Source organism: Scyliorhinus torazame, chromosome 4 (assembly GCF_047496885.1).
Source record: "Scyliorhinus torazame isolate Kashiwa2021f chromosome 4, sScyTor2.1, whole genome shotgun sequence".
In the NCBI taxonomy this organism is placed as follows: domain Eukaryota; kingdom Metazoa; phylum Chordata; class Chondrichthyes; order Carcharhiniformes; family Scyliorhinidae; genus Scyliorhinus; species Scyliorhinus torazame.
This window is the reverse complement of record NC_092710.1, coordinates 185876400-185899527: the sequence shown is the minus strand read 5'-3', so window position 1 is coordinate 185899527 and position 23128 is coordinate 185876400. Positions and strand designations below refer to the sequence as shown.

Below are 23128 nucleotides of genomic sequence, written 5' to 3'. Positions count from 1 at the left end.
AAGAGCAAATGTATTAACATGCTCATTAATTATTTTGCTTGCCCTGAACCAAGTTTGGCTATATGTAAAAGTAAACAGAGCACTTGCATATTGTAGATATTATCAATGTAAAATTAGTTGATGCATAGTGTTTACTGACGCTTTTCTTCTAGATTTAGTACAATAATCCACATTGCATTTTTAATTGTGATTACATATTGCATAATGGTGTTTGAAAAGATCCTTGAAATGCTTTAGGTCTAAAAATAATGTTTTGAAATCCAGTGTGGTCACTGTTAATGAGAAAACCAAACCAACTTAAAATTGACTTTGATCACAATGGATATTGGAAATATTTGATGGTGTTTTTAAAAACAAATATAATTGAACCCAAAATATTATCTTTGTGACAATTCATGAAGTTTACCAGTTTTTCTGGACATTTTCTGAACTCATGAAATTGGAAGGATGTTTAACCAAATTTCAAAATTCAAGGATGCTATCAAAATGTTTTGGCAAAAGGGATATTTGTGTTTTAGAGTGAATTTAACTTGTGGTGGTTTCCTATAGATTGAATCATTTCCTGAATTGGATAGATGTGCATTATTTTGTATTTTTTTATAGGACCTGGCCTCAAGAATCCAGAAGAGAGAACAATGGAATACTTGGAAGAAGTGGCAATTGATTGTGCCAGGGGAATAGCAAATAAGCAGATTTCCCTTAAAAGGAAGAAAAATCTTGTTAACAGTAAGTACTTAAAACTGAAAAAATTCTGAAAACAGAATTAAAACATGTGTGCAGTAGTTCAAGAAGGCAGCTGAGCGCCCCCATCTCAAGGGAAATTAGGGATGGGTGATATAAATGCTTACCGAGCCAGCGAAACCCACATCCAGCAAATGAATTTTTGAAAAGTTATTTTGTTTATACTGATTTCTAACTGTTCTCTGGTGCTTTAAAACTCTCCTATAAAGGTTTTCTGGCATATAAAATGGAGCCTTCAAGATTTCAGTGTCAAGATATTGTAGGCCTGATTTTAACGAGTTCAAAATCCCTACCCACTACTTGCGTAGAGTCCTTTCTGTTCACTGAACTTGCTAATGAAAACTGGGCTGCCCTACCTGAAAGGGTTGTAAAAGCAGAAAACCTTTTGGATAAGCACTTGAAATGCATTGCCCTACGGATGAAGAGTTGGAATAGGGGATCAGGCTGGATGGCTACTTGTCAGCTGGCATGGGCACCATGAATTGAATTATCTCCTTCCGTGTTGTAAGTTTCGATGCTGCATTACCCACTCATTTTGAGCTGTGTGATCCCCAGCAGAAGGTGGAAAAACATTATAAAACCATAGGGGAAAGATAAACACCCGGAAAAATGGAAATTCCCCTCCTCGTGAAGAGAGGAAATGGTGATAATATGGCAGGCAAAGAGATCCGTAATACAAAATTATGAGGGGCGTAGAGAGGGTGTATCCAAATAAACATTTCCTCTTAGGAGAGGAATTAATAATCAGGGCGCATAGATTTAGAGCGGTTTGGAAGAACAACTTTTTCACCCAGAGGGTTGTCGGAATCTGAAACTCGCTGTCTGAATGGGGGGGACACCCCTCAGAACATTTAGATGAGCCATTCGAAACACCATAACGGGCTACCAGGGACGCAAAGGCCAGAATACTGGCCTCTTTCGCCTCCTGCACTCCCGGCTCCTCTGCCACCCCAAAGAGGCAGAACAGTAATGGAAGTGGCGTAGTTTTGCCAGGGATAGTCCAGCAGGCTCCTGATAAGTGTGTTGGGTGACCCTGATTGGGAGTTTGTGGAGAAGCAAACTGTTGATGATCATTGAACTGCACCTTGAGCCTAAGTTATACAGTGGCATGCTCATTGGAGTTGGCTGCTTGGTCCATTCGTTCTAAAGCATTGAACAAATGCAAATTACACAATGTCATTAATGTTTGTATACCGAATTGGAGAAGAGAATTTTTTTATTTTCTAAACTTTAATTCTTATTTCAGGGGTACAGTCGTGGGCTTTTAAATTCCCTTTAGTCAGGGAGCAAGTATATAAAACAGTAGGAAAAAAGGTGATGGCACAAACCAAAGGACTCTATCCTGCCCCACTGAAAATCATTGAGGTATGTTTGAAACTGTATTTACAGAGGTTAATTATGCTGAGTTGAGTAAAACAGTGTGTAATTCAAATTAGTGATTTAATTTATTGCTTCATTTAAGGTTGTGAAAACTGGATTAGAGCAGGGATCAGATGCTGGTTATCTGATTGAATCACAGGTAAGGTACACACATTACACATTAAAAAAATCATGAGATTCTGGGGGAAAGTTAATGCGATTAGAATCAAATTATGCCTAGAAAGTAGCTGTGAGATGTATTGGAAATGAGAGAAGTGTTTTTAAAAAAAAACTTGAAGGCGCGTAAAAAGAAAGTTACTCAATGTCATATCTCTGTAGATTAACCAAAACCTGGCGTTCAACATTTGTAACATTTTACAAAGGTTCTCCCTCTAATTGCATCTGACGCCATGCCTCCAATTGTCATTCTCACTCACATTTTACCTTGTAGCAATGTTACACATTTTGCATCAATGCAGTAGTGCATTTTTCAAGCGAATACAAGTTTTTAAAGTTTTATTCCCAATTCAAATTTATGACTCAATTTGTAAATTGTTTCCTAACATAACACAATATCTAGATTTAACTTAGTCACTGCACCAAATGCGTTACAAAGGAACTAAACCTTATAATGGGTGACATGCAACTTGCTTCTAACAAAACAGTTACAATATTACGCAAACTTAATAGCTATCTTCATAGTCCTATTTCATTCTCTCAACTAATAATGCCTTTTTCATACGTGTTGCTGACGTTGTTAACAACCTGCAACAGACATTCTTGATAATACCGTTAAGTCATTCTGTTCTGGACCCTGGGAAATCTCTTTCATTTCTTGAATAGAAATTTGGAGAACTGGCGATGACAAATGAATCAAAAGCCCTGACTGGACTTTATCATGGTCAAGTAGCATGCAAGAAGAACAAGTTTGGAAAACCACAGAAGGAAACTGAGTACGTACATTTCTTCAATAAAATGAATTTCCGGTGTTCTCTTTCCAAACCTGGCCAAGAATGGTCAAAGGATTCCTTTTCCTGTGTGATCTTTGTCATGCAATATCACAGTTGAAACTACTGTTGCTTTCACCTGAGACCATGGGTTTTTAATTTTAAAAGATAATTGCCTTCAGTTGAAAGTTCGATTATGGTCTGGAAATGTAGCTTTTTGAAAAACTGTTACAGGAAAGTGTTTCTCTTAAAAATAGGGTTGTTGGCTTGATCAGAGTAATGTCAAGCTACACTGCTCTGTATAGGAATAATCAGCTACCTGGTGTTCCGATTATCTTCTATTTGCTTAACCAGGAGTAAACCTTAGTTTCTTTAATTTTTTATAATTTCTTTTTTTCTGCAAACAACCTTTTAAGTGGATTTAAACAAAAATACAATAACACTATCCCTCCTTTCCACACCCTGCTCCGACTATGATTTAGTTTCAGTCTTGCCAGCTTCTGTGGCAATTAAGGCCTGAATGCAGTTGTATTTGTCTGAAAAATATATTTTGATTCTTTAAACTTTTGGAAAATTCTGAACATAAAACCTCCATTTATACTAGAGGATTCCACTCCCTCTCCTCCATTGACACAGCTGTCATTAATCTGTACTGGAAACATCATAGTTTGTGTGCTTGATCAGAGTTGAACAGTGGAAGCAGTGGGGATTAATTTTTTTAATTCACGGTGTGTGCTTTTTTGATATTTTAATTCATGTCACAGAATTGTCCAAAATTTTGATAAGTCACCATTCTCCGAGCTCCTTGGCATGTAATGCACCATTCTTGGAAATTCTTATATTGCATAGTCAGATTTTTCTATTTGTACTTCGTGCTCTTGCGACATTAACAATTAGCGACCATGATCAATTTCCACAGAATTTACAGTGCAGGAGGAGGCCATTCGTCCCGTAGAGTCTGCACCGGCCCCTGGAAAGAGCATCTAATTAAGCCCACACCTCCACCCTATCCCCATAAGCCAGTAACTCTACCTAACCTTTGGGACACTAAGGCAATTTACTGTGGCCAATCCACCTAACCTGCACATCTTTGGACTGTGGGAAAAAACTGGAGACAGGGGGAGAACATGCAAACTCCACACAGTCAGTCACCCAAGGCTGGAATTGAACCTGAGACCCTGGAGCTGTGAGGCATCAGTGTTAACCACTGTGCCACTGTGGATTCTGAGCATGAGTGGCAGCGTTTTGTTTATCCTATGCTTTTCAATAGTTTTTAGTTACGCCTTTGATCTCTGAAGTGCCTTCCGCCCAGATTCTGTTACAAATGAGCATCAACCAAGTTCGATTCCGGCTTGGGTCACTGTCTGTGCGGAGTCTGCACATCCTCCCCGTGTGTGCGTGGGTTTCCTCCGGGTGCTCCGGTTTCCTCCCACAGTCCAAAGATGTGCGGGTTAGGTGGATTGGCAATGCTAAATTGCCCTTAGTGTCCAAAATTGCCCATAGTGTTGGGTGGGGTTACTGGGGTATGGGGATAGGGTGGAGGTGTGGACCTTGGGTAGGGTGCTCTTTCCAAGAGCCGGTGCAGACTCGATGGGCCGAATGGCCTCCTTCTGCACTGTAAATTCTATGATTCTATGAACAGCTATTCAGTGCATTTTGTACACTTGGCCATATACTTTCTCTGACCTCTTACACTGGATCTGCTACAATTAGAAATATATTTCAATACAAAATCTTCCATAGGAAATCTTGAACCTGAGAGAGCATGGCGTGCAATCATGTATCTCCTTTTCCAATCATCAGATTGGAAAATCATTACTGAGCCATGCAGAATTTGAATCAAGACGCGTCAGTTAAGGATATTTAATTCCATGTCAAATCACGTGAAGAAAGCAAAATAGAGATGAAAAGAAAGATGGGACCCAGAGAGAGAAGAAAAAAAAATAAGGATAAAGTTTTTTAAATTTCCAACAATTAAAAGAATTATATGTTCCACATATTTTGCGCTACCAGAGAGGCTGTTGCAAAGTAATTGAAACTTAACATGGCACCAAAATTTGCCTACACTGGAATGGATGAATCCTAACTTCTGGTGAGTTTAATTGTAATCTATCATAGAAATACTACAACCTCACTCCATTCCATATCTTTTTCAATGCCGAAAAGATGGAGAAATACCGTATTATTTTTATTTATAATTTTAATATCTTGTGTTATTAGTGCATGAATTGATGTATTGCAACTGATTATTTTCTTCAGGAACATAGCTATTTTGGGTGCTGGTCTAATGGGAGCTGGTATTGCACAGGTCTCGATAGACAAAGGTATTCTAACAGTCTTAAAAGATACTACATTGGAAGGCCTTGAAAGAGGTCAACAACAAGTCTATAAAGGGTATGTAAACCATTGTGTATGACATCCTTTATTTAGTGTTTTTACTGATGTACCATTTCTGTATTGGAATTCAAAAGACATTGTTAGATGATTTGCGCAATCTTGTGCTTGTTTAATCTACAAAACGGTTATTTTATAATTTTGTATCATTCATTTGTTAAATTATATAGAATGGCAATAGAAAGGATGCAAAGAGGCTGCAGGGTGACTTGAACAGGCTGACTGAATGGGCAAATACTTGGCAAATGCAAGATAATGTGGGTAATAAATGTGAGGTTATCCACTTTGGTGGCAAAAACAGGAAGGCAGATTATTATCTGAATGGTGGTAGTTTAGGAAAGCGGGAAGTGCAACGAGACCTGGGTGTCATGGTGGAACAGTCACAGAAAGTTAGCATGCAGGTACAGCAGGTGGTGAGGAAAGCTAATGGCATGCTGGCTTTCATGGTGGGAGGATTTGGGTATTGGAGTAGGGATGTCATGCTGCAATTATACAGAGCCTTGGGGAGGCCACACCTTGAGCATTGTATGCAGTTTTGGTCTCCTAGTTTGAGGAAGGGCATTCTTGCTCTTGTGGGTGTCCAGCGAAGATTCACAGATTAATTCCCAGGATGGCAGGACTGATATATGAAGAAAGACTGGATCGACTGGGCTTGTACTCACTGGAGATTAGAAGAATGAGAAGGGATCTCATAGAAACAATAAAATCCTTTTTTTTTAAATAATATTTTCTTGAAAATTTTTGGTCAGCCAACACAGTACATTGTGCATCCTTTACACAACATTGTAACAATACAGATAATAATGACCTTTTTTATTTAAACAAGAACAAAAAAACAACAACAAATAAATAAATATTAAATAACAAAAATAAAAACTAGCCCTAATTGGCAACTGCCTTGTCTCAGGCCCCCCCCCCCCCCCCCCCCAAGTCCTGGGCTGCTGCTGCTGCCTTCTTTTTTCCCCCATCTATCTTTCCGCAAGATATTCGACGAACGGTTGCCACCGCCTGGTAAACCCTTGAGCCGACCCCCTTAGGACGAACTTAATCCGCTCTAACTTTATGAACCCCGCCATATCATTTATCCAGGTCTCCACCCCCGGGGGCTTGGCTTCTTTCCACATTAGCAATATCCTGCGCCGGGCTACTAGGGACGCAAAGGCCAAAACATCGGCCTCTCTCGCCTCCTGCACTCCTGGCTCTTGTGCAACCCCAAATATAGCCAACCCCCAGCTTGGTTCGACCCGGACTCCTACTACTTTCGAAAGCACCTTTGTCACCCCCATCCAAAACCCCTGTAGTGCCGGGCATGACCAAAACATATGGGTATGATTCGCTGGGCTTCTCGAGCACCTCGCACACCTATCCTCCACCCCAAAAAATTTACTGAGCCGTGTTCCAGTCATATGTGCCCTGTGTAATACCTTAAACTGAATCAGGCTTAGCCTGGCGCACGAGGACGACGAGTTTACCCTGTTTAGGGCATCTGCCCACAGCCCCTCCTCGATCTCCTCCCCTAGCTCTTCTTCCCATTTCCCTTTTAGTTCGTCCACCATAGTCTCCCCTTAATCCCTCATTTCCCTATATATATCCGACACCTTACCGTCCCCCACCCATTTCTTTGAGATGACTCTGTCCTGCAGCTCTTGTGTCGGGAGCTGCGGGAATTCCCTCACCTGTTGCCTCGCAAAAGCCCTCAATTGCATGTACCTGAATGCATTCCCTTGGGGCAACCCATATTTCTCGGTCAGCGCTCCCAGACTCGCGAACTTCCCATCCACAAATAGATCTTTCAATTGCGTTATACCTGCTCTTTGCCACATTCCATATCCCCCATCCATTCCCCCCGGGGCAAACCTATGGTTGTTTCTTATCGGGGACCCCCCCCAATGCTCCGGTCTTTCCCCTATGTCGTCTCCACTGTCCCCAAATCTTCAGTGTAGCTACCACCACCGGACTCGTGGTATAGTTCCTTGGTGAGAACGGCAATGGGGCTGTCACCATAGCCTGCAGGCTGGTCCCCCTACAGGACGCCCTCTCTAATCTCTTCCACGCCGCTCCTTCCTCCTCTCCCATCCACTTACTCACCATTGAAATATTAGCGGCCCAATAATACTCACTTAGGCTCGGTAGTGCCAGCCCCCCCCTATCCCTACTACGCTGTAAGAATCCCTTCCTCACTCTCGGATTCTTCCCGGCCCAAACAAAACCCATGATACTCTTTTCTATCCTTTTGAAAAAAGCCTTCGTGATCACCACCGGGAGGCAGTGAAACACAAAGAGGAATCTCGGGAGGACCACCATCTTAACCGCCTGCACCCTCCCTGCCATTGACAATGCTACCATATCCCATCTCTTGAAATCTTCCTCCATCTGTTCCACCAACCGCGTCAAATTTAGCCTGTGCAATGTGCCCCAATTCTTAGCTATCTGGATCCCCAGGTAACGAAAGTCTCTTGTTACCTTCCTCAACGGTAGGTCTTCTATTTCTCTACTCTGCTCCCCTGGATGCACCACAAACAGCTCACTCTTCCCCATGTTCAATTTATACCCTGAAAAATCCCCAAACTCCCCAAGTATCCGCATTATTTCTGGCATCCCCTCCGCTGGATCCGCCATATATAGTAGCAGATCATCCGCATATAAAGATACCCGGTGTTCTTCTCCTCCCCTAAGTATTCCCCTCCATCTCTTGGAACCTCTCAGCGCTATCGCCAGGGGCTCAATCGCCAGTGCAAACAGTAATGGGGACAGAGGACATCCCTGCCTTGTCCCTCTATGGAGCCGAAAATATGCCGATCCCCGTCCATTCGTGACCACACTCGCCACTGGGGCCCTATACAACAGCTGCACCCATCTAACATACCCCTCTCCAAACCCAAATCTCCTCAACACCTCCCACAGATAATCCCATTCCACTCTATCAAATGCTTTCTCGGCATCCATCGCCACTACTATCTCCGTTTCACCCTCTGGTGGGGCCATCATCATTACCCCTAACAGCCTCCGTATATTCGTGTTCAGCTGTCTCCCCTTCACAAACCCAGTTTGGTCCTCATAAACCACCCCCGGGACACATTCCTCTATTCTCATTGCCATTACCTTGGCCAGGACCTTGGCATCCACATTGAGGAGGGAAATTGGTCTGTAGGACCCACATTGTAGCGGATCCTTTTCCTTCTTTAAGAGAAGCGATATTGTTGCTTCTGACATAGTCGGGGGCAGTTGTCCCCTTTCCTTTGCCTCGTTAAAGGTCCTCGTCAGTAGCGGGGCGAGCAAGTCCAAATATTTTCTGTAAAATTCAACTGGGAATCCGTCCGGTCCCGGGGCCTTTCCCGTCTGCATGTTCCTAATTCCTTTCACCACTTCTTCTACCGTGATCTGTGCTCCCAGTCCCACCCTTTCCTGCTCTTCCACCTTGGGAATTTCCAGCCGATCCAAAAAGTCCATCATTCTCTCCCTCCCATCCGGGGGTTGAGCTTCATACAATTTTTTATAAAATGTCTTGAACACTTCATTCACTCTCTCCGCTCCCCGCTCCGTCTCTCCTTCCTCGTCCCTCACCCCCCCTATTTCCCTCGCTGCTCCCCTTTTCCTCAATTGGTGTGCCAGCAATCTGCTCGCCTTCTCTCCATATTCATACTGTACACCCTGCGCCTTCCTCCATTGTGCCTCTGCAGTGCCTGTAGTCAGCAAGTCAAATTCCACATGCAGCCTTTGCCTTTCCCTGTACAGTCCCTCCTCCGGTGCTTCCGCATATTGTCTGTCCACCCTCAAAAGTTCTTGCAGCAAACGCTCCCGTTCCTTACTCTCCTGCTTCCCTTTATGTGTCCATATTGATATCAGCTCCCCCCTAACCACCGCCTTCAACGCCTCCCAGACCACTCCCACCTGAACCTCCCCATTGTCATTGAGTTCCAAGTACTTTTCAATGCATCCCCTCACCCTTAGGCACACCCCCTCATCCGCCATTAGTCCCATGTCCATTCTCCAGGGTGGGCGCCCTCTTGTTTCCTCCCCTATCTCCAAGTCTACCCAGTGTGGGGCATGATCCAAAATGGCTATAGCCGTATATTCCGTTCCCCTCACCCTCGGGATCAATGCCCTACCCAACACAAAAAAGTCTATGCGCGAATAGACTTTATGGACATAGGAGAAAAACGAGAACTCCTTACTCCTAGGTCTACTGAATCTCCACGGGTCCACCCCTCCCATCTGCTCCATAAAATCCTTAAGCACCTTGGCTGCTGCCGGCCTCCTACCAGTCCTGGACTTCGACCTATCCAGCCTTGGTTCCAACACCGTGTTAAAGTCTCCCCCCATTATCAGCTTTCCGGTCTCTAGGTCTGGGATGCGTCCTAGCATTCGCCTCATAAAGTTGGCATCGTCCCAGTTCGGGGCATACACGTTTACCAAAACCACCATCTCTCCCTGTAATTTGCCACTCACCATCACGTATCTGCCCCCGTTATCCGCCACTATAGTCTTTGCCTCGAACATTACCCGCTTCCCCACTAATATAGCCACCCCCCTGTTTTTCGCATCCAGCCCCGAATGGAACACCTGCCCCACCCATCCTTTGCGCAACCTAACCTGGTCTATCAGTTTCAGGTGCGTTTCCTGTAACATAACCACATCTGCTTTAAGTTTCTTAAGGTGTGCGAGTACTCATGCCCTCTTTATCGGCCCGTTAAGCCCCCTCATGTTCCACGTGATCAGCCGAGTTGGGGGGCTTCCCACCCCCCCCCCCCCTTGCCGGTTAGCCATCATCTTTTTCCAGCTTCTCACCCAGTTCCCACGCAGCTGTATCTCTCCCAGACGGTGCCCCCCCGCCCATCCTTTCCCGTACCCACTCCCCCCTTTCCCCAGCAGCAGCAACCCAGTAATTCCCCCCTCCCCCCCCCCCCCCCCCCCCCGCTAGACCCCCCGCTAGCGTAATTACTCCCCCCATGTTGCTCCCAGAAGTCAGCAAACTCTGGCTGACCTCGGCTTCCCCCCGTGATCGCGGCTCGCACCGTGCGACGCCCCCTCCTTCCTGCTTCTCTATTCCCGCCATAATTATCATAGCGCGGGAACCAAGCCCGCGCCTCTCCCTCGGCCCCGCCTCCCATGGCCAACGCCCCATCTCTCCCTCCCCACCTCCCCCCATCACCACCTGTGGGAGAAAGAAAAGTTACCATACCGCAGGATTAAAACATAAAACCCCTCTTCGCCCCCCCCCCCCCCATTCGCCCCACCACTTTGTCCAAACGTTCATTTTCATAATCCAATCATTCCAATTTTTCTTCTACAATAAAAGTCCACGCTTCATCCGCCGTCTCAAAGTAGTGGTGCCTCCCTTGATATGTGACCCACAGTCTTGCCGGTTGCATTCCAAATTTTATCTTCTTTTTGTGAAGTACCGCTTTGGCCCGATTAAAGCTCGCCCTCCTTCTCGCCACCTCCGCACTCCAATCTTGATAAACGCGGATCACCGCGTTCTCCCATTTACTACACCGAGTTTTCTTCGCCCATCTAAGGACCATTTCTCTATCCTTAAAACGGAGGAATCTCACCACTATGGCTCTGGGAGTTTCTCCTACTCTCGATCCTCGCACCATAACTCGGTATGCTCCCTCCACCTCCAACGGACCCGTCGGGGCCTCCGCTCCCATTAACGAGTGCAGCATCGTGCTCACATATGCCCCGACGTCCGCCCCCTCCACACCTTCAGGAAGGCCAAGAATCCTCAAGTTGTTCCTCCTTGCGTTGTTTTCCAGTGCCTCCAACCTCTCCACAGATCGTTTCTGGTGTGCCTCCTGTATCTCCGACTTCACCACCAGGCCCTGTATATCGTTCTCATTCTCTGCTGCTTTCGCCTTCACGACCCGAAGCTCCTGCTCCTGGGTCTTTTGTTCCTCTTTCAGCCCTTCAATCGCCTGTAATATCGGGGCCAACAACTCTTTCTTCATTTCCTTTTTTATCTCCTCCACGCAGCGTTTCAAGAACTCTTGTTGTTCAGGGCCCCATATGAAACTACCACCTTCCGACGCCATCTTGGTTTCTGCTTGCCTTCCTTGCCGTTGTTCCAAAGGATCCGCTGCAATCCGGCCACTTTCCTCTCCTTTTTCCATCCGTGTCCAGGGGGAACACCCTTCTGGTTTACCGCACGGTGTTTTTAGCCGTTAAAATTGCCGTTGGGGCTCCTATCAAGAGCCCAAAAGTCCGTTCCACCGGGAGCTGCCGAAACGTGCGACTTAGCTGGTCATCGCCGCACCCGGAACCCTCGAAACAATAAAATCCTGATGGGACTGGACAGGCTATGGGCGGGAAGAATGTTCCCGATGTTGGGGACGTCCAGAACTAAGGGTCGCAGCCTAAGAATAAGGGGTAATCCATTCAGGACTGAGATGAGGAATAACTTCTCTTGGAAAATTGTGAACTTATGGAATTCTCTACCACAGAAAGCTGTTGGGGCCAGTTCATTGGATATATTGAAGAGGGAGCTGGATGTGACCCTTGCGGCTAAAGGGATAAAGGCGTTTGGAGAGAAAGCGGGAGTGGGATACTGAATTTGCATGATCAGCCATGATCGCATTGAATGATGCTGCAAGCTCGAAGGGCCAAATGGCCTACTCCAGCACCTATTTTCTGTTCTAATATTTTAAGGTTTCGAAAAATACAAGAATGTTCATTCATTTATCGGTGCAGGAGTGCTTAATGTAGTATGTATTGATGGGTTAATGTCTCTTTGGAATCCTGACAGACTGAATGATAAGGTAAAAAGGAGGAATTTAACATCATTTGAACGTGATAGACTCCAGTCGAACCTGATTGGTCAGTTAGACTACAAAGGATTTGAAAAGGCAGATATGGTAATTGAAGCAGTTTTTGAAGATATAAAAATCAAACACAGTGTGCTGAAGGAAGTCGAAGCTGTAAGTTATTTTTTAAATCCAAGCCTATTAAATCAAATCTTGTGTATTGCTCAACAATTGTGTATTGTAGTTAAGTAAGACTTTTCTAGATTTGGAGTCTGACATTGGAACTTTTGACCAATGCAGCTGACTTTTAATCCTCCCTGCTTAACAAAAACCTGGCCAAATGGGAGTTAAAGCTACATGGTACTTTTTTGCTGCTTAGACACTGCCTCTGCAGCTGCTTTAAAACTGGGCAGCTGAGCTGTCCCTCTGACTCGGGTTAATGCTACTAGGTGGCATAATAAATATGAAAATTGGGGATCCATTGTGCAGAAAACACAGAGGCAATTTTAACATCCATTGTGTATGCTCCAACCAATAAAACCTGCCATAGCAGAAGCAGAGGCTTACGAATCAGTAGAAAATGTATTTGCCATGGCAGGAGGAATAGAAATGCTTCTGCAGGCCACAGGAGGCAAGTATAGTCTCCTCTTGACCTGGGCTCCCTGCTTCCTTCACAATCACATTTGCAAAGCCCTCCCTAATCCCATTTTCTGATTAACCGGAGCGTCTGCTGGCAGCCTCTGTACCATTTGATCTTTGTGGGACAGTACCCAGCCAGCTGCTTCTCTATACCTTATAAAATTGACTGGGTTTCCCATGCCAACTAAGTTTGGCACCTCTCCTCTGAGTTCCACCTGATAGTTAAAATCCCTCCTTTTTTGTTACATGGGTGTGTGACTCTCACAAGGGGTTCAATCCCCATTCCAGCAGTTAATATAACTTTATTGCTGTTTATGTTGACAAGTCAACTTTCACACAGAAAACCTATTTTACACTGCCCTCTACATTGCATCTTCCTCATCTGTAGAACACTGACCTTCTCTGTAAAGTTCCTTAATACTCTCAACATGTTTGCCTATAAACACTTAATCGATTTCAGATTAATTTATCATATTTTGCTTTTTGTATACAAGTTTCATAGATTATTCATGGCTAAGTTTTTAAAATGCAGAACTGTCATTCTCTTTTCTCTGACAGGTTGTAGCTCCTCATTGTATATTCGCTAGTAACACTTCAGCTCTTCCAATTTCTGAAATTGCGTCTGTCAGTAAGAGACCAGAAAAGGTAAGTTGTGAATATTTGTGGTACTTGCTCCAAATATTAGTGAACAAACATAGACTTTTAATGGATCTAAGCCACATTGAAGTATGAAGCAAGACACTCGTCTTTTCCTTGTTAGTGGATTTATTCACAGGATGCAGCATTACAGATCTCTGCCTCCAAGCTAGATCCCCAGAGTTCTAGCTCAATCTCTATATATACTACTTTAAGCCCAACAGTAACCAAATTCACAAGGGACAGCCTCTTAATGGAACATTGTAACAAATGATAAAACATTGAAGAAAACGTGTCTATTTAAATTAAAATGTTGTTTCCAGGGCTGCTGATGCACTCCAGCACAACTTTCTTTACATGTTCTCCATCCTTAATCAAACAATGCCCTGTATATCTTTAACAACATAACCTACCAACCATCAACAATACACATTAAAAGTTCAATACAACATCAAAATGCAGAATATAACCGTGAATTTGGAAATTATGGGTTTCTCATTCACATAAATTGGAATTTAGAAATCTTTAAACTAGCAATGTAATAAATTAAAAGCAAAACACTGAGGACGCTGGAAATCTAAAATAAAAACGTTGCTGGAAAAACTCTGGTCTGGCTTCATCTATGGAGAGAGAAACAAAGGTAACATTTTGAGTCCATATGACTTCAGATTATTGCATTATTGTATGCAATATATGAGCCTATGAAACATTTGAAATCCAGTGGAGTAGTTTTTGAGCAACGGCGCCTGTTCGGGTACACCGAGGGAAAATTCAGAATGTCCAATTCACCTAAAAAGCACATTTTTTAGGACTTGTGGGAGGAAACCGGAGCACCCGGAGGAAACCCACGCAGACGGGGAGAACGTGCAGACTCCACACAGACAGTGACCCAAGCTGGAATTGGACCTGGGACCCTGGCACTCTGAAGCAATGGTGCTACCCACTGTGCTACCATGCCGCCTAGTATGAAGGCACCACTGAGATATGAACTCAGGATCGCCTGTTTATTATGCAGGCCACAGCCAAAAGTTTGTCACTGTTTAGCTTAATTGGCCAGACAGCTGGGGTGGGATTCTCCGACCCCCCGCCGGGTCGGAGAATCGTCGGGGGGGGGTGGGGCGCCATGAATCCCGCCCCCGCCAGCTGCCGAATTTTCCGGCACCGGAGAATTGGCGGGTGCAGGAATTGTACCGCGCCGGTCGGCGGCCGCTCATAGCGCCCCCCCGGCGATTCTCCAACCCACGATGGGCCGAAGTCCTGCTCGTTCTATGCAGGTCCCGCCGGCGTAAATTGGACTAGGTCCCTTACTGGCGGGACTTGGCGGCACGGGCAGGCTCCGGGATCCTAGGGGGAGTGCGGGGCGATCTGGCCCTGGGGGATGCCCCCACGGTGGCCTGGCCCGCGATCGGGGCCCACCGATCTGCGGGCGGGCCTGTGCCATGGGGGCACTCTATTCCTACGCGCCGGCCGTTTAAGCCTCCGTGATGGCCGACGCGTAGGTGAAACCCCCCCTGCGCATGCGCGGGGATGATGCCAGTAGTGGATCAAATTAACGGCAATGTCACAGGGTTCAATTCCCATTCCAGCTGAAGTAGACATCGGCGGGGGGGGTGGGGGTCCTCCCTCCTCGCTCTACCCCTCCTCGCTCTACCCCTCCTCGCTCTACCCCTCGTAAAAATCACAGCACTTTGATGTGGTTCAAGGAACAATCACCTTTAGACAGAGAACTGCTGCCTCAGTGCCAGGGAGCCAGGTTCAAATCCGGCTTTGGATGACTGTGGTGTTTGCTCAATCTCTCTGTGTCTGTGTGGGTTTCCTCCAGTGTGCTCCAGTTTCCTCCCACAGTCCACTGATGTGCAGGTTAGATGGATTGACCATGCTAGAATTTCCCCTTAGTGTCCAGGGATGTGCACATTAGTTGGGGTTATGGGATTGCAAGGGATAGGAAGTGCTCTTTCAAAGGGTCGGGGGAGACTCTATGGGCCGAATAGCCTCCTGCACTGGAGGGATTCTATGAACAGGAGAGAAGAAGATAAAAGTTACAACATAGCAAATTCTGCCTAACCAGTCCAAGTTGGCATTTGGTGTCCAAGCAAACAAATAGTTTATTTGCCCATCGATTTCCCACATCCCTTCAATCCTTTGCCCTTTGCCCAGCTATCCAATCTCATTTTGAACGTTGACAGTTTCTGTCTTCACTAATTACATCAGAAATACATTCCACAGCTTCAACTATGAAGAAATTTCCCCCTCTCTCATTGAAATCTTTAGCACTTAGTCCAGTATTCATAGCCTCGTCTTGTTGCCCCAACTTATAGAAATAGTTGCTCAATTGGCCTTCAATGAAGAAGGCATTTTGCTGGATAGTAAAATGAACATTTTGAACAGTACTGTTATCATGAAGAGGAGGCAGCATGGTTTTATTAATAAGTAACAACAAAGTTATTCATGTTCGGCAACTTGGGAATTTCAATGCCCATGGAATCATTGTTATTTTCTCAAGTTTGAGAATTGGATTGCAACTTTGTCAAACACCTTTGCAAAATCCTAGAGGCCCTAAGCCAGGGCGCGATGTAGGTGAGATGTCCCACATCGGGTGGCTCCCGCCTAGAATGTTGTAAGAAGACTGAAGTCCGGTCCCAGGGAAATTCTGGAGAAAAAAAGAAGGGAAACAAGTTTTAAAGAAACTTGGTGAAAGTTTTTTTTTCTTCTTTTTTTGAAGGAAGAATTTTTTGTTTTTCTATAATAAAAAAAAAAGATTGAAGAAGGAAAGAAGGGTGAAAAAAAAAGAAAACGTAATAAGTCGTTAAAGGATGTGAAAACCAGCGTCGAGGAAGGGAGGAAATGCGGGCTCGCCGTTGAATGAGAGGACCAGCAAAAGTGCTGACAAGATGGCGGATGCCGGACCACATGGTGGGGCTGCACTATGTATGGTGGAGAAGATGACCGAGGTGATGGCGGTGGAGCGGGAAAAGCAGTTTACAAGGCACATGGAGGCTTTGAGGAAGCTGGCGGTCGCATTGAAGTCATTGGTGGAGGAGGCAATCGCCCCAGTAAGGGTAGCTGTGGCAAAGACATCGGCCGAGGTGTGAGAGCAGGGCGAGAAGATGAAGGAAATGGAGGAGGCTGTGTCGCAGCACAGCGACCAGTTCACCTCGAAGGGGGACAAGCTGTGGAGGGTGGTGGAGGTCAACAGAGGACTCCGAGCAAAGCTCGAGGACTTGGAGAACCGCTCAAGGCCGCACAATCTGAGAATTGTGGGCTAGCCCGAAGGGACTTGGCTAAGAAATTGGCGGAGTTGATAGGGGAGGGTGAGAACGACTTCCGGTACGAGCTGGACCAAACTCATCGGTCATTAAGGCCGAAGCCCAAAGTGAACGAGCCGCCAAGAGCAGTAATTATCTGCTTCCATAAGTACTGCATAAAGGAGAAGGTGTTCAGCTGGGCGAAGCAGAAGCGCGAGGTGCAGTGGGATGGTGCTGGAGTTCGGATCTACCAGGACTTGACGGTGGAATTGGCAAAAAGACGAGCGGCGTTCGGGCGAGTGAAGGCGGCACTGTACAAAAAGGGGGTGCGATTTGGTTGGTATACCCGGCAAAGCTGATGGTGACGGATGATGCCAAAGACTTTTATTTCGAGACAGAGGAGGCGGCTGAGGCGTTCGTGAGGGCAGAAGGCTTGGGACAGCTGGAAGAGAGACTGTGGACTGTGATTGGGAGCTGGAAAATGTATAAATGCTATAACTTTCTTTTTTACTGACGTGTATTGTAATTTACTTCTCTTCACATTGTTACAGAATTCAAGTTATTGGTTGGGTTGATTGGCATTCTGTGTTGCGACGGTTATATCTTATTTTAGTGAATTGTATGGGTTGGATTGTTTTTGTTTTTTCTTTCTCTGGGACTGGGTGGGAGGGGACAGTATACCTTGGTGGGGGAGCCACCCGCGCTAGCTAACTAAAGTCGGCTAGTGCGGACATTGGAGCCTGGTTAGCAGGTTCAGATGGGCCTACGAGGCAAGCGAGGGGGAGGGGAGGGATTGATGCTGGGAGATGTTTTTTCGAGAGGAAATGTAGTGGGGGGGGGGGGGGGTTTGGGTGGGGGGGGAAGGGGTTCTATGTTAATAATGGATAGGGGCGGGTCAGGCTCATGGGGCAGGGCCCGGTGGTATGATGATGATGGTGGATAAGAAGGGTGGGAGGGGTGGGGGGTGAGAGACACCCAGTTAGAATAGTCATGTGGAACGTGAGGGGGTTAGGAGGTCCGGTCAAGAGGTCAAGGGTGCTTGCGCATCTTAAAAGTTTGAAAGCCGATGTAGCAATGCTGCAGGAGACTCACTTGAGGGTGAAGGACCAGGTGAGACTTAAAAAGGGCTGGGTTAGTCAGGTGTTTCACTCTGGATTTGACGGAAGGGCTCGAGGGGTAGTGGTAATGGTCAGCAAAAGAGTACGCTTCCGGATGGAGAAGATGGTGGCAGATCAGGGGGGGTACATATGTGATTGTGACAGGGGCGCTTGGAGGGGAGGATAGTGGCGCTGTTAAGTGTATACAATCCCAATTGGGACGATGTGGGATTTGCAAAGGTGTTTGGGGCCATCCCCGACTTGGACACACACGAACTTGTTCTTTGAAGTGTAGAAGATTGTAGTTTAGTCGGGCAGTATGGTCGGCACGGGCTTGGAGGGCCGAAGGGCCTGTTCCTGTGCTGTACAGTTCTTTGTTCTTTGTTCTTCTTTGTTCTTTGTTCTTTGAACTGATAGTGGGGGGAGACTGGAACTTGGTGCAGGAGTCACGGTTGGACAGGTCATGGCCGCACTCGCTGGTCCCATCAGGGGGGGGGCGAAGACATTGGCTTGGCTAATGGTGGAAATGGGAGGAGGTTTCTGCACCCGAGGGAACGGGAATACTCGTTTTTCTCAGCAGTCCATAAGGTATACTCGCTGATCGACTTTTTCGTGGTGGGGAAGGCTTTGCTGGCTGGGGTTAAGGGGTCGGAATACTCGGCAATTGCAGTGTCAGATCATGCTCCGCATTGGGTGGATATGGTACTGGAGAAGGGGGTAGCGCAGTGGCCGGGGTGGAAATTAGATGTGGGACTTGCATGCGGGCTAATGTTTGGGGTTTGGTGGGAGGATGGGATCGTTGTTGTTGATATGGGGATTGACATATTTGTTACTGATTATTGTTTATTGTTGGTGGGTGTAAATTTGGGGGAAAATGTGAAAAAGGAGCACAATAAAAATATTTTATTTTTTAAAAACTACCCATACTAAATTGGGTCAAGCATGGCATTAGTTTACCTTGCCAAAGATTAGGATTTTTGAGGCATTGTTTATTCATTAAAATCATGCTGACTACTCGCAAATGATACCAGTGCTGTTCAAAATGTTCATTTTTACTTTGCAACAGAATGTTTTCAAACACTCCAATATTATAGATATTAAACTAACTGATCTGTAATCAGATTTTTTTGAATCTTGGACCTGCATTTGCGGAACAACTGATTAGTTTCTCCAATATTTATTGATATCTGGAAAATATTAATTGATGAAATGCTTATCATATTTTGAGGTTAGTGCGTCCTTCGCGATTACTGTTCAGAGCTTGGTAATATTTTGCCTTTATAATCTGTCTAGGTAATTGGAATGCACTATTTCTCACCTGTGGACAAGATGCAGTTGCTGGAAATCATCACCACAGATAAAACCTCCAAAGAGACAACTGCGGCTGCTGTAGCAGTTGGACTTAAACAGGGAAAAGTGATCATTGTAGTAAAGGTAATTTACTCATCACCTTTTTATATTGTACTTGTAACATTTAACTTCTCTGGTCCTAAACTGTAGCTTATTCTCAAACGTGTATAGAATTATTTCAAATGTGAATAAATCTGTCAAGTTGGGAGTTTTTCTTTGAATCACAAATCATCCCCAAAAGGCTCTTTTTAAAGTTACGATATTGATTTTGAAAATAAGATCAATTCTCACAGTCTTGTTTCCTTCCTGTTCCGTTATTATGGATGGAGAGCATGTTTTGTAAGTTCACTTTTCGCCCATGGACATAATTTTCCTTATGTTTTATTTCCTGCTCAGCCACCATACTATTGCATTTTGTTCCAGTATTCCCATCATCACTCTTCAATTTAATGGGTGGGTAGCATTTTAAATCTTTAGTGAGAACAAAACTAAGTGAGACAGTAGTTGTTAGGTGGGGATGGCAGGGGAGAAACTGGATTTATAACATTTGGCGCAAAATTATACGGCCTCATCTTCTTTCCACCTGTGGCGAAGTTTCACTTTTTTCTATGATTGGTCTGCTGTTTATACAATGCATGTGTCCCATGAATTAGGGTTGTAATTGCTTGTAACATACTGGGTGAATTGAATGCCAAGTCAGGCATAGAAATAAAGAGGGAAAAATAAAGAAGCAGAATTAGGCCACTCAGCCCATCCAGTCTGCTCTGCCATTCAATCATGGCTGATATTTTTCTCATCCCCATTCTCCTGCCTTCTCCCCATAACCCCTGATCCCCTTATTTTCTTTTTTAAATTTAGAGTACCCAATTAATTTTTTCCAATTAAGGGGCAATTTAGCGTGACCAATCCACCTACCCTGCACATCTTTGGGTTGTTAGGGTGAAACCCACGCAAACACGGAAAGAATGTGCAAACTCCACACGGACAGTGATCCAGAGCTGGGATCGCACCTGTGACTTTGGCGCCATGAGGCAGCAATGCTAACCACTGCGCCACGGTGCTGCCCCTGATCCCCTTATTAATCAAGAACCTATCTATCTCTGTCTGAAAGACACTCAGTGAATTAAGAGAAAGAAAAAAAGAGATAAAGGAATTATTTTTTAAACTTGCATTTAAAAGAATAACCGTTAACTTCCGGTGCCCAAGGGGCTTGTTGGCAGTAATTAATACATCGCTAAAAGAATTTACAGCTATTTGAGGTTTAATTAAATATGTGCAAACCTTTAAATAGCTCCCCAAATCACATCAGTTCAGATCAGCTCTAACTTTCTATAGCAAATCCAGATTATATTTGTGGCGCAAATACACCAATTTGACAACTTTTTTCCATTTTAAAGTTTAATCAGACAATGCAATCTCATTTTCGTGAAGCTAATGGTGGAGCAGCTCATCATGGACAGTAGCTTTTGGATTTGTTTTAATGACACATCTATCTTTGTCTGAAGTAGCATTTTCACATAACTACAGGAGAGTACTGTTACCCATGCCAATTTAAAACAGCAAATTAGGGGCCATAATATTAATAATGTAAACGTAAAGGTAGCAATTTGTGAACTTGAAATAATATGAGGATAATAGTTGCGTTTAACCTTTTGCCCACTTACATATGGCAGTGTTCCCTTTGTGTTTCAAGGTCCTGTGTGAATCAGTTTACATCAGGCAAACTCACATTTGCACTCCTAATGTACTGTCTGTAGCAGTATGTCAACATGAATACCAGACCTTTGATCCGTCTGTAAACGTGGCAGGTGTGTAGTCACCTTTGGCACAGTTATGGTTTATGCTCTCGGATGGAGGACACATTTATTTTCTTTGCCTTCCAATTCAGTTCAGTCGTACTTCACTCCATTATTTATGTTCAACTTGTCTTTTTTTCCCCTGAGAGGCCATGGCCATTATCTGTCAAAAATATTAGTTTATGTGACTTGTTCCCAGGCATCATTGCCCATCCATGTTTGGAGATGCAAATGTTGATTCTATCAAACCTTTTTTTTGAGTATGAATGCTATTAAGAATGCTGTTTGCTCCAGGCTGACAACATTTTGGACCCAGCCACGAAATAAGACTCAGGATGTAGGATCACATGATTTTATCTAATACATTTAAGTTTGATTATTTTGCTCAACTTAAAATGAGAGAAATATCAATAAATGCAACTTTAGCAGTCATTTAAACATCACTGGTCAGTTGATGGATTGAGTTTTTATTTGGATTCTTAGTTTGGGAACTCACGAAGTTGCAAATCTAACTATTTTAGATGTAATGTTTCATATTCAAATTAAATGAATCATTGTACTTGTTACTCTTTTAGAAACTTTCTGCTAATCTTACTAATCAAGCCAGAATGAGTGTGAAGGAAGAGCACATTTTTTACATGATTTGCATCTAAGCAGTGTCGCATATAGTGGATTTTTAACTTTATTTATTCACGGGTGTCACCCATCCGTAATTGCTCTTGAGCATGTGGTAGTGAACTGCTGCGATGAAATACTCCCACAGTGCAATTAGGTAAGTGGTTCTAGAATTTTGTGATCTAGAAGGACTGTGATATATTTCCAAGTCAGGATGGTGTATGGGTTTGGAAGGGTAGTGTTCTCATGAGCCTTGCTTGTCCTCCTGCATTCGCCAGAAGTAAGAAGATCTCAGCGGTCCTTGACAACAGTTGGGAAGTGCTATTGCAGAAACCTCTGAGTTGCTGCAGTGCACCCTATAGATGGTGCATATTGCATTTGATGTGCATTGATTAATGCAATGGGTGAGGTGTCAGTCATGGTGCTGCTTTGTCCTGGATAGTGCTGACCTTAAGAATCTTTGGCAGTCATCCAAATAAGTGCATTTCATCAAACTCTTGACTTGTACCTTTTGGGTGATGGAATGGCTTTGAGGAATTAGGTGAGTCACATGCTGCACAATAACGAGTTTCTGAACACCTCTTGGAAGCATATATTTATGTAGCTGTTCCAGTTAAGTTTCTGACTGATGATCATCCCTCTCCCCACCAGAATGCTGCTGATAGTGAGTGGGAGGGAGGGGTGTGTGCGGTGGGGTTAACAATGGTGGTGATGTTAAATGTCAACGGGAGCTATTTTTTCATTCTCCTTGATGGTCATTCAGACACTTAAGTGGCGAGTATTGCCACTTATTAGCCCAGCCTGAATGCTGTCCAGATCAGTGTTTTTCAAATATTTTTCCCCGGGACCCACTTTTACCTGCCGGCCGGCCTTCGCGGCCCACCATTTTTGCTTACTGTTAATTCGACAGGTGAGCCTGCTTGATCCTCACAATCTCACCCCAATCAAATTCAAGAGGAGAGGCAATTCCCAATCAAGATGCAGAGTTCAGCCGGTTCTTCTGTTTTCATCTTTGTGAGGATGGAAAATCCAACTTTGCACATGTAGGTCGTTGTGAAGGGCAATAGCAACAAATACTTATTTTACTCAGCACTGGATACTCCTCAGAGACGCTACTTCAGAATGCTGACAGCCTCATGGACTTGTGTCGTGTTTTTAATGTGCTGTCTCAGGTTCACAGAAGTTTAGCCTCTTCATTTAGAGTCAGCTGTAAGTTAATAATTGACTCTGGGGTCTCAAACTTGAAAGGATTTTTCACCCACCTCTTCTCTTTCAAAATCTGAAACTTCTCCTCTGGAAAGTGGTGACAAAAATTGTTGATCAGTGCAGCCAGATGTGACTGAATATGGCTTGCCAGTCTATTGACAGTTCCCTTACTAACACAGTTCCTTTGATGTGTCGTAGCAGTGTGGGTAACATGTAGTAGTTTTGGCTTTGTCGTCGCGCTTGGCAATGACTTTTGGAAAGCATCCATTTCTTCACCGTGCCGAAAGCAATCACCATCCTTTCCTTGCAATTTGAGGTTTAGTTCATTTAGAATTGAAAAGATTAACAAATTGAAAAAAT

General features: G+C 44.6%; 1 protein-coding gene across 3 annotated transcripts in view; it reads left to right on the top strand.

Moving 5' to 3' along the window:
- Positions 1 to 23128, top strand: part of hadhab (hydroxyacyl-CoA dehydrogenase trifunctional multienzyme complex subunit alpha b) — a 91603-nt gene that overhangs the window by 41228 nt on the left and 27247 nt on the right. For all 3 annotated transcript variants that reach the window (XM_072498989.1, XM_072498990.1, XM_072498991.1), the window contains exons 8-15: positions 604 to 726; positions 1988 to 2106; positions 2204 to 2260; positions 2944 to 3053; positions 5307 to 5441; positions 12187 to 12358; positions 13382 to 13468; positions 19095 to 19235. In XM_072498989.1, coding sequence (XP_072355090.1) covers positions 604 to 726; positions 1988 to 2106; positions 2204 to 2260; positions 2944 to 3053; positions 5307 to 5441; positions 12187 to 12358; positions 13382 to 13468; positions 19095 to 19235 — 944 coding nt within the window. The remainder of the gene's footprint in view (positions 1 to 603; positions 727 to 1987; positions 2107 to 2203; positions 2261 to 2943; positions 3054 to 5306; positions 5442 to 12186; positions 12359 to 13381; positions 13469 to 19094; positions 19236 to 23128) is intronic.